Source organism: Pantherophis guttatus, chromosome 5, assembly GCF_059756535.1.
Source record: "Pantherophis guttatus breed Tessera chromosome 5, ASM5975653v1, whole genome shotgun sequence".
Taxonomy (NCBI): Eukaryota; Metazoa; Chordata; class Lepidosauria; order Squamata; family Colubridae; genus Pantherophis; species Pantherophis guttatus.
Genome location: NC_142067.1, coordinates 25,572,189 through 25,584,809, shown reverse-complemented (window position 1 = coordinate 25,584,809; position 12,621 = coordinate 25,572,189). Strand labels below are relative to the sequence as shown.

The window sequence follows — 12,621 nt, the reverse complement described above, 5'->3', positions numbered from 1 at the left end:
GAGCTGCCACAGAGAAGGCCCTCCCCATGGGGGTCGCCAGCCGACATTGCCTGGTTGACGGCACCCTGAGGAGTCCCTCTCTGTGGGCGCGTACTGGTCGGTGGGAGGCTATCGGCGGCAGAAGGAGGTCCTGCAAATACCCAGGTCCTATGCCATGGAACGCTTTAAAGGTGGTAACCAACACCTTGAAGCGCACCCGAAAGACCATTGGAAGCCAATGCAGCTCACGCAGGAGAGGTGTCACATGGGAGCGACCCCTCGCTCCCATAATCCCCCGCGTGGCCGCATTCTGCACCAGTTGGAGCCTCCGGGTGCTCCTCAAGGGGAGCCCCATGTAGAGAGCATTGCAGTAGTCCAGGTGGGAAGTGACGAGTGCCTGAGTGACTGTGCGTAAGGAGTCCCGATCCAGAAAGGGACGCAACTGGCGAATCAGGCGAACCTGATGAAAAGCCCCCCTGGCCATGGCCGTCATATGCTCTTCTAAAGACAGCCGTGCATCCAGGAGGACGCCCAAGTTGCGAGCCCTATCCGTGGGGGCCAATAACTCGCCCCCAATAGCCAGCGATGGCACCAGCTGGCTATATCGGGATGCCGGAAGCCACAGCCACTCGGTCTTGGAAGGGTTGAGACGAAGCCTGTTACTCCCCATCCAGATCCGACGGCCTCCAGGCACCGGGACATCACTTCAAGGGCATCGTTGGGATGGCCTGGGGTGGAGATGTACAGCTGAGTGTCATCAGCGTACTGATGGAACTCCATCCCAAAGCCACGGATGATCTCACCCAGCGGCTTCACATAAATGTTGAACAGAAGGGGCGAGAGGACCGACCCCTGAAGCACCCCACAAACAAGGCACCTCGGGGTCGACCTCTGCCCCCCTGCCAACACCGACTGCGACCGGTCGGAGAGATAGGAGAACCACCGCAAGACGGTGCCCCCCACTCCCAACCCCTCCAACCGGCGCAGCAGGATACCATGGTTGATGGTATCAAAAGCCGCTGAGAGATCTAACAGGACCAGGCTAGAGGAACAACCCCTATCCCGAGCCCTCCAGAGATCATCCACCAACGCGACCAATGCCGTTTCCGTGCTGTGCCCAGGCCTGAAGCCAGACTGGAGCGGATCCAGATAGACAGCTTCATCCAGGTACCCAGGAAGCTGTCGCGCCACCACACTCTCAACAACCTTCGCCAAGAAGGGAAGGTTGGAGACCGGACGATAGTTAGCCAAAACAGCCGGATCCAGAGCAGGCTTCTTGAGGAGGGGCCTCACCACCGCCTCTTTCAAAGCGGATGGCAAATTTTCATAATGTGATTTATGAATATTTCACTCCTTGGAAAAATTCTACTGTGGTAAAATTCATTGGCTTATTGGAAAGCTTGGGTAGAAGCTGGGATCATTACTTTAAATCAACTACTGTGTAATTACTATTTTAAGATTTTTTTCCTGACTTCAATTCCTATTTCATCTTCACAATACACAACATTGGAGGGACGTTCAGCTTAATCATGTTCTAATATTCCATTATATTTTCAATATGGACCAGAAGCTGTGGCTCCCTCAAAGGCACCTGAATTGCTTTCTTACTTGAAATCCATGACAAAAATAAAATCTGTAACATATCTCTATCAAAAGCTCAATAATATTTTTAAAGTGGATATTTCTGGGATATTACCAACATGAACTAAAATCCTGGAATTTCTGATAAAGCTACATCAATGGCTTCAAGTACTTAAAAAGTTAAAATTTATAGGTACATTGTAAATATAGGAAAAATTGTATTGAGGGTGTACTGGCATTCCCAAATAATGAGATGTATAAATATATTTGAGATGGTAAGTTATGATTGCTGGGAATGTATGATTTATCAGTTTTGGAAAAGGCTAGATTCTCTACTAATCAAAAAATGCCGCAACATGTGTACTGCAGTATGGCAGAAATAATAATAATAATAATAATAATAATAATAATAATAATAATAATAATAATAATAATAATAATAATAATAATAATAATAATTTATTAATTAAAAATTATGAACAAACATAGATACAATGATACAACATGCAAAACATACAAACATAAATCAAGTCTTATGACTTCCTTCTTAAAGCTATCACATCGGTAGACTGTTTTTCTATTCTTATCTATATATCTATGTATTTACATATTTACATGAGACAGTATATAATAAGTTCCATACTTAAATTGTTATATTCCTTAGTTGGTACTCAAATTCTTGTCTCTACATTGACCTCTTTCTTTTGTATCCCTATGTATCTCTTTCCATCTTTTTCTCCAACCAGTTATACCATTTTTGCCATACTAAGTAATAATCTGTGTCATCTTTTTCTTGTAGTTCTTTTGTAAGTTTATCCATTTCTGCACATTCTGTAATTTTGGTGTAGTATGGCAGAAATTTTGTGATATCTTACAATAATATCTTCTGTTGTTCATGTTATAATAGTGAATTCATTGGTAAACCTTACTATTCACCAATGTTTAGTATAAGATAAAGATAGATTTTTCCCTTTTTTCTCTTTATTTAAATTTTTAATTTGAACTTTTAACATTTTATTTCTGCCTTAAGGTTAAATATTGTGTTAAAAAGATTATGAAAAGTTTTAAAATCACACAATTATAATATGAAAATCAAACACCATATAATATTTCAAAAATAATTACACTAGACAAATACCTCACAGTAACAGGGTACAACAGTAAAAAGTCCCAACTCAAAGGCCTTCAGAAATTGGCAAGTTTTAATGATCTTCCCAAATCAATATTGGCCAGAAAATACAATCACGTTTCCAGGATGCTATTTCACAGAAGAGACAAGAAAAAAAAAAAAAGGATTTCTTCTTTAAGTCTTGATGATGACATTCCCTAACAATAGAAATTAGAAGAAAACCTGCACTTCCAAATTGTATTGGAAGATAAGGAGTCCGAAAGATACCAAGACCTCCAGTCATATAAAACTCTAAAGGTGACAACTAGCACCTTGAACTAAACCTAGGGCTAATAAGAAACCAGTGCAGCTGTCAAAATAGTGAGATGAAATGAACAAATTGATAAGTTCCTGTGACCCCTATTCTATTCTGGACCAATTGTGGCTTATAAGAGGGGTTGTTATTGGTGCACAAAATAGAGTTGTGTCCTCTTAACTAACTGCCACTTGCTCATCAAATTAGTGTGAGTTAAAGAATCAACCAGATTGTGACTCATGCTTCAATACTAACGCAAATTCATGTACCAAGAGAACTTGCATACAAAGGTAATAAAAATATGATGCTGCAGATCATGTTTTAAAATTTATCCATGACGTCATAAATCATGTTTTATTATGCATTATGGACAAACACTGTGGCCTTGTGCCCTTCTCTGCCCCTTGTTCCACCCATCTTTTCTAGAATTGATGAAGAAGTACTAGTCTGCGTTTAGCTAGAATTCATCATTATCTTTCACAGTATTTTTACTTGTTATTCTCCAAATACATTACAGCAGGGGTCTCCAACCCCTGAGCTGCGGCACACTATCGGACCATGGCTTATTCGGAACTGGGCCATACAAAGACTGGTGCATGTGCTTAACTCAAGTCACACGAGTCACATGCATGTGCACATAGCTCAACTTGCAATTGAGCAGCATGCTGCATGTGCACAGGCCCGTTGCTGTTGTGGTCCGCCAGCAGCCTGCGGAGTTGGCAGCGGAGTCGGACAGCAATGAGGCTGAGGAAGAACATGGACCAGTCCTGGAGGCTGGGGAAGGCCCGGATGAGGGCTCTGCGTCAGAGGCAGAGATGGGACCAGGGCCATCGGGGAGTGAGGTGCGGACTCCAGAGCTTCCAGAGACTGATACGAGTGAGGCAGAGGAACAGGAGGAGCCTGTTCCCAATGCACGCATGAGAAGAGCTGCCAGAAGGCAAGAGCAGCTCAAGCAAAGAGGACAACTCGGGAGTAGGGCTATGACATGACTGTCCCCTCCCATAAGGCTTAAAACAGACCAGCAACGGCGTTTGGACTTTGCCGGAAAACAATGTTGATAGCTTCGTCTTCTTCTTTGTCTACATCTTGTATTTATTTTTGTATCTGTGACTTCTGAATGTTTGCCAAGAAAGGCCTTTGGCAGTTTGCCAAATTGGACCAAGATTTGCGATAGGACTGAGGAATTTGTGTTGGGAGGAATTTGCTTTAATTTAGTTGAACGACGCTGGGAATGAAGTAATTCTCAGCTGTTCAAATAAAGTTTGTTTGTTTTTTCACTGACTGATTTTCCTACTACTTACTTGGGCCTGGGTCACAACAGCTGCTTGGGTATAGCTGCACAAGGACCATGTGCATACGGGCCAACCACTCGCACAGCCCGGTTCCCCTCTCCCTTCCCAGCTAGGCCATCAAGCAAAGGTTGGGGACTGCTACATTGTAGCATATAATCTATATATAAAATAAATATGAGCTAAAATAAATATGTACTGCATGACCTACCCACGGAATAGCATATTACAAAGGTTTCATTTCAGTCCACTTCCTGATGTTAACATGAAATTACTCTAGGGCAAAATAGTAATCCACTTCCATCTATATATTTTTCTCAGTATCAACATTATAATTACTATATAACAGATCACATGTAGTATTTATTCTCCACCCACCCACTCACCCAATAGTAAAAGAATATACATGGATGAAAGAATATGGAAACATATTCTATATTTTAATTAAGAATTTTTAGGCAACGTGCATTTCCATCATCTACTGATTATTTTTATTTTCAGGGAATGAAGCTACAATTTTATATATGTAAAACGTATGTTATTTGATTCAATTCCAATTCCTCTTGTGTCAGGAACAAAATTCTTTAATTTACTTGATATGCATGGATGAGATGGTATAGGAAAATGCCCATATGGAATGGACCTCAGAGAATATAACAATTCTATATGAAGTCACTAATAGTGGCTACAATGTGGTAGTAATAGCTTACTTAATTTTTATTCATCATTATTTATCATGCAAATAAAAAATATCTTTCTTCAATATAACGGTTCTTTTCAAAATAACAATAATGCAGCCATTTCTTTCTTCTTCTTAGATATACTATTTATAACAGTACATTTAATAGTTCTAAATAAATGTAACATAAAAAAGTTTCACTGTGTTTTATTACTGTTTACTCATTAGTTTGTGAAAATATATTGTAGTCAACCAATTCAAGGATACTGCAGTAACATAGAATGCAGGAAAATTAACAATCCAATACCAAATCAGATAGAAAATACAAACATCCAGATAGAAACAAGAAAATGCATATCAGGCAGATAGAAAATAGAAACAAAACAATGTATGAAAATCATATCAGATATATTATCATTTTCCAGACTTTTCATGAATTTTATTAAAAAATTCTTTAAAAAATTTACACAGGCAGGGATAATTTCCCTTGGTTACAATATTAATTTTCCTTGTCGTGTTGATAGAATTGAAACTGCTGTTAAGTTTCAATTTCAATTGTTAGTCTATCACCTTCTTGCTTACAGTTTCAAAATATGTCTATTGATAAATAGTTAGAGATAGCAATTTCCTCCGATAGCAACTTTTTGCAATTAGGATGATTATAAAAAAGTAACTTTGTCTCAATGCCAACATTTAGAACAACAAAAGCATTCAAAGTAAAACTGATTAAAGTCTGGTCAGTTTCAGGCAGTAGCTGGAGCCTGCCAGAGGATTCTAAAGGAGTCCTTGCTTGCATACTGCCTTGTTTAAGGACTGTTCTAAGTTAAAACAGTGTAAACAAAATAGCTTTGTGACCAATCCTCACATTTATGACCGTTGCAGTGCCCATCAGTCATATAATCACCATTCATGTGCTTTGCAGCCAGCATATATTTACCAGCATTGCAACATCCTGTGGTCATGTGATCACCATTTGTGTGTTTACAACTGGCTGTGACAAGCAAGAAAAGTTAACAGAGAAGGCAGAAGTAAAATTATAAGCCATGATCAGGTGATGTTTCACTTAGTGACCATAGTCTTTCACTTAACAACCAAAGGGGAGGTAAGATTCTAAACCTGTTGTGATTGTGTGATTTTCTGCTTAGTGACTGGCACTTAGTGACTAAGTTGCCAATCCAATTGGATTGCTAAACAAGGACTACCTGTAATCAATTAATTACCGTGACAGAGCTAACCTTGTTAACTTGCATCTAGCTCCTCTAACTCCCATGAACCCCAAATAGTCTTGATTTTATTTAAAAGGCAACAATGCAAATAAAGTTCTATTTGACTTTAAATTAAGAACTTAGCATTTATTTTGTCAGTAAAAACAAACATGCAAGAAATACATATTAATAAGTTAGGACCTTGTTATGATCAATTATTAAACAAAACTCAGGTATGAATTTTAATCTGCATGATGTGCCTAAATGAGGAGAAAAAAAATCATGCAAAACAAAGGAAAAATCAAATAGCATAAGCATCATGTTAAAAAATAATTAAAGAATATATGAATGGAAGCTTAGAAGTCAACTCTTACCCAGTTGTAGAGGTGAATCTTTTCAGCTTTAAATGAAAAACATATCCTGGAATTATAATATATAGCGTACCTTTCCCAAAGAGGCAGCCTGTTTTAAAATACTTCGTTTAAGACCATCAGCTTTCTTCAAATGATAAGAATTCTTCTGACTCTGGATGACAAATACTATTTCCCTTAGCTCTGTAAATAGAAATAAATAAACAATGTCAACAATAGTTAAGTGAATTCAGTATTATTGTAAATAGCCCACTGAAAAACACCTTGAGTTTTCAAGTAATGTACGCATACATGAGTATCTCCGGAATTCTAAGAAATTGGCTGAAAAAAGCAAGAAAAAAGTTTTACATTTAAATAAAAGAATAATGCCAGAACCTTATTAACCACTGAAAATCCAATTCACAAACCATACTGTGGAAAATAAGATACAATAAAAATACACATGTAATTTTACATGAATTTGTATAGCGAATTGGATTTTTAAAGTATTTGTTCAATGAACCGAAGGTAATTTACTATTTCATTTAGAGTAAACAGTTTTAAATGCTACTCATTTTCTCGGATGCATTATGCTCCTGTAAAAAACAATCTAAACTTGTCTCACTGCTACAAAAAAAATTCACACCGTGGTACTTACAAGAATGATGATTTCCTTAACATATATAATAGAATCTATTGGGACTTTTAATTATCTCTTCATTCTTGTTTCAATACCGGTTAATCATCAGATCCTGAAGATAATTATACGTATAATAATTAAAAGGTATTGATTTCTTCTACCTAAAGAGCTGTATGCTGCCATATTATTAGTTGCACCAATAGGTTGCCCTGATGTCTGTCTTTCTCTTTCCCTTCCTTCCTTCCTATCTCTCTCTACCTACCTACCTACCTACCTACTTACCTACCTACCTACCCATCCATCCATCCATCCATCCATCTCTCATACTTCTTAACCACCCATCTTCCTTAGAGAGGGACTTAATGTCAATATTGCTATACATTAGATACAATTACATTAAACCTTTTGTGCTAATTATGGCATTCTACATTTTGATCCAAGCATGATGAATGTCTCAATGGTTCAAAGACAGCTGAAAGAAATTATTCATCTTATCCACCAATTAATTTCCCAGGCCATACCTGACACCTAGGCCCTTGTTTCAACTATTACTAAGATCAAGAGAAAGGGGCTCTTACTGATAAACAAAGCTGATTACTATTTATATCAACGTTTTAAAACAGCTTTCACATTAATCAATGAGACGTTTAAAGCTTCATTGCTGCCCAGAAAGATTTTCAGGGGCTTTGCTTCTCTAATTCTGCCTGCAACCTTCTCTTAAAAATATTCAACCTTTCATCAAATAATGAAGGGGAAAAACAACGTTTGTGTTTTGCTCTAAAACAATCACATCAGGAACCATCTCTGCTAATCTGGACTGTGGTTCTAACTGCTCTTTGTATCGCCATCCCTTCCAGTCCATTTCTTTGAATCAAGGTCCCCTCTCGTCAGACCTATACTAAAGTTAACTTTACTGTATTTATGCTGTACCACATTTCAAAATATACAAAGCAGCTCACAATATAAAAATAGAAGACTAAATCATTTATCAAAAGTCAGCAAATAAGAGCAAGTTTATATTAGTGTTCATATTAATAATGCACAGTCTCAGGAATATAGACAGTACAACTTCTATAGTATTCAGATGCATAACCTCTTTCAAATTCCCATAAGATATTTTCTGTGTCTAATTACACAGATGCCTGAAGTCAAGTCAGAGTAGCCAAACGCAAATGTACACAAAGGTCACAAACTATCCTACTTTGATGACACTTACTGAAAGACTAAAAACATTTGTCCCTCTCAATCACTCATGCAGGATCCGTATTCCATGAACATGGAGATCCAACTGTACCAGGGGTGAAATTCAGCAGGTTCTGACAGGTTCTGGAGAACCAGAGAAATTTTGAGTAGTTTGGAGAACTGGCAAATGCCACCTCTGGTCCCAGAATGGGGTGGGAATGGAGATTTTGCAGTATTCTTCCCCTGCCATGCCCACCAAGCCACACCACGCCCACCATGCCACGTCCACAGAACTGATAGTAAAAAAAATTGGATTTCACCACTGTACTATCATCATGTTGTTTAGTCTTCAGCTCCTAATGCTTTTTGCAATAACATAATTTCACACCATCTTGTTTCAAACCATTTATAAGCACAATCATGGAAAGAATGGTATTCAGCAGATAAAAGTCTAATGCAGAGACTAATATAACCTTGCCAAGATGAAGTATAGTAACATCTTTTATCAGAAGTACTTAATCAGAAACAGAAGAGTGAAGAGGAAGAATCCATAACTCAGCAGTCAATGCATAATCCCCTTGGATCTTCACTAAAATTAATCACATTGCAGTGGCAGAAGAGGAGAAAGAACTTTGTCCATATCCATGAAGACCTACTGCAAGTCCCATTCCAACCCCAATATTTTGGACTTCAGCTCCCATTAGCTAACCCAGTTGATGGCAAATAACTGCAGTGCAAGTAGATATCATATTTCTTACTCCTGGAATAGATAGTATTGGGCTAGATCAGGGCTGTCAAACTCATAGCCCACAGGCCGGATGCGTCACACACTGGTCACGCCCAGGCCCGGTGTAGTGAAGGGGAAAAAGTCCCGATACATCATGTGACACCGCAAGTTTGACACCTCTGGGCTAGATGGACAATCTGTCCTAGCTAAATCAACGTATTTTTACTGAAAAGAGAACTTAATTGAGCAGAGGGTATTTGTTATTCTAGACTTTATAAATGAAGAGCTGAGGGGTCGCTGTTGGTCAAACGCCCCCCAGGTCTAACTCACGATGTCAGCGGCTGTCAGTAACGCGGATCCGCCCAGCCGGGTCGGAATCCGGTGCGCTGCTGTCCCGATGGACAGGGAGACTGGCGGGACGGTTTGGAGCCCCAAACTCGTCCCGTTCAGCAGCAATCCAAAGCAATACAGTCAAAACACAAAAATAAGAAATTAAAATAATAAAATAATGGAAGGATCATAGAAATAAGAGAGCACTCAATTTCTCCAGTTCTCACAGCAACTGAGTGAGAAAGACTGGAGATGATTGGACGATGTGGGCGTGGCCAACCAATTGGAAGTGATCTGCACTCAGTTCTGCCCAGCAACTAGAAGATACTACCCGTCCATGGATTGGAGGAGCAGCGCAATGGAAAATGTATCTGGTTGGTGTCTGTGGGGAAACAATTGCATAAAGCATACATTTGTTCTGATCTAATGTGAAGTCTTTTTATGTTCTTACAAGTTGTTCTTGTGAAGATAAAGAAAATAATGTAAACTTGTGATCCAATCACTATACTATGATAGTAGTTACAAGGATTAAGGTCTAAGAAGGTACTACCAGGCATAATGTAACAATGAATGTAACAGATATTATTCATCCTGACTAACAGTATAACAGACTTACTATAAAGGTTAATACCAAATAGGTTGACTTACCTTTGCTTATTTGGCCTGAATGCTCATGTTTTCCTGGCATCTGAATTAAGAAATCAGAAACTACATTAACAATGCAATTGAACAGGAAAAAAAAAAAACTCTTTTAAGACAGTTACAAGTGGTTAAAAATATTCACAACCTTAAATATCCACAAATATTCACCATTTACCGCATTTTTCGGAGTATAAGATGCACCTTAGGTTTTTGGGAGGAAAATAAGAAAACGGACGTTGCTTACCTGAACGTCCCTTCTCGACGCGCAGCTGGAGAATCCAAAGCTTCGGGTTGTTCAGTAGTTGATAGCCTACACTGAGTGTGTTCCTTTAAGAGATTTCTCTTCAGACACGCCCACTTGCTCAACAGAGTCCCAGTTTTGTTCACGAAGTAAGGAGCAGTAGAGCGTCAGGAAGGAATGTCCAGCAGCCAGCTGGGTGGGTTGGATTCTCCAGCTGCGCGTCGAGAAGGGACGTTCAGGTAAGCAACGTCCGTTCTCCAACGCGCAGCTTGGAGAATCCAAAGCTTCGGGATTTACCCAAGCAAGTTCATACAGGGAGGGAACCCGGCTGCTGTACGTCGTCTGAAGAGTTGCATACAGCTTGGAGCACCCGGCGGCCGAAGGATGCCTCCGCTGAGGCAAAGGAATCCACCTTGTAGTGCCTGATGAAGGGGTTCAAGGATGACCAGGTAGCCGCCCTGCATATGTCGGGAATGGAGGCATTAGTGGCCCAGGCGGCCGTAGTGGCGGCGCTCCTGGTGGAGTGTGGAAGAATTCTCTGCGGAACCGGTTTGTTCCGAGCCGAATAAGCCCGAGAGATGCAGGATTTAATCCATCTCCCAATTGTCGTGGAAGAAACCTTCCGGCCCATGGAAGCGGGAAGAAAGGAAATGAAGAGCGATTCAGATTTCCGGAACTGCTCAGTCCGCTTAATATATCGGCGCAGGGCCCGTCGGACATCTAAGAGGTGCCAGTCTGCTTCCCGAGGATGTCGAGGATCGGGGCAGAAGTCCGGAAGGATCAATTCCTGGGCTCGATGGAATGTGGAATTTACTTTAGGCAGAAATGAGGGGTCTAGTCTTAATACCACGCGATTTGCGTGGAAGATACAAAGGTCGCTTCTCACAGACAGTGCAGCTAGTTCGGATACACGGCGAGCCGAAGTAATCGCGACCAGAAAAGCCACCTTAAGAGTCAGAAAGCGGAGGCTGATTGAGGCGAGAGGCTCAAATGGAGGGTGCATGAGAGCCTGAAGGACCAGAGTCAAATCCCAGGTCGGGTATCGATGTATAACAGGGGGGCGCAGGTTGGATGCCCCTCGCAGAAAGTCGCGAATCGTCGGGTCCTGGGAGAGAGGAAGCTTTGCAGAAGTCGAAAGGACCGTACTAAGTGCAGCAACTTGGCGACGAAGAGTGTTAGGCGCAAGGTGCTTGTCCATGCCCCGCTGAAGGAATCCCAGCACTTCGGGGACAGAAGCAGACGTTGGATCCAGGTGGAATTTAGCACACCAGGAGCAGAAGGAGTTCCAGGTTGCGTTGTAAATGCGGCATGTTGACGGCCGTCTTGACGCCTGAATCGTGGGGATCGCATTGCTAGGCACGTTGGCTCGCCTTAGCAAGATCCGTTCAAGCGCCAGGCGGTCAACTGCAACCACTGCGGGTCTGGGTGCAGAATGACCCCCTGGCTGAGAACGATCCTGTCCCCTGGAATCCTCCACGGCCGTGCCACCGACAGGTCCACCAGATCCGCAAACCAGGACCTCCGAGGCCAGTGGGGTGCGACCAGAACGACGTCTGCCCTCTCTGCTATTATCCTGCGGATCAGACGAGGAAGGAGCGGTAGAGGGGGAAAGGCGTAGAGGAGACCCCTGGGCCAGGGAGATGCGAGGGCGTCGACTCCCTCTGCCTGAGGGCACTGGTACCGGGTGAAGAACCTGGGTAGGTGAGTGTTGTCGCGGCTGGCAAATAGATCGATTAGAGGCGTGCCGAATCTGCAGACGATCTCGGTGAACAGATCTGGGTGAAGTCGCCACTCGGCGTGATCCAAGTGTTGTCTGCTGAGCCAGTCCGCTGTGATGTTTGCGGTCCCGGCAATGTGCTCCGCCACAAGGGATAGGACGTGCTTTTCCGCCCAGATCAGCAGTAGGGTCGTTTCCTCCATCAATGGACCCGAGCGAGTCCCCCCCTGGCGGTTCACGTGCGCCTTTGCGGTTACATTGTCCGTGCGTATCAGGACATGGTGCCCCGACACAATCCGTTGGAACCGTTGGAGGGAGAGGCGGATCGCACGGAGTTCCAACCAATTGATCCCGTTGAGGCTCTCCTCTGCTGACCACGTTCCCTGGGCAACGTGGGATAAAAGATGACCTCCCCATCCCGTCAGGCTGGCGTCCGTTGTCACTACCAGGCGCTGTAGATTCTGGAAGTAGCTGCCCTGATGTAGGCTCTGGGAGGACCACCAGAGGAGAGACCTTGAGACCTCTGGCGGGAGGAAAACTTGTGTGGGAGAGTTGCTTCTCCTGGCTCTCTGAAAGGGAAGGAGGAACCACTGGAGCTGGCGTGAATGGAACCTCGCCCAAGGGACGACAGACAG

At 42.1% G+C, this 12,621-nt stretch overlaps 1 protein-coding gene across 1 annotated transcript in view; it reads right to left on the bottom strand.

Annotated features, from left to right (window-relative positions):
* Window positions 1–12,621, bottom strand: part of B3GLCT (beta 3-glucosyltransferase) — an 87,108-nt gene that overhangs the window by 45,794 nt on the left and 28,693 nt on the right. Inside the window, exons 4-5 of the mRNA XM_034411057.3 lie at window positions 10,035–10,074; window positions 6,602–6,711 (exon numbers count right to left, since the gene is read on the bottom strand). Coding sequence (XP_034266948.2) covers window positions 6,602–6,711; window positions 10,035–10,074 — 150 coding nt within the window. The remainder of the gene's footprint in view (window positions 1–6,601; window positions 6,712–10,034; window positions 10,075–12,621) is intronic.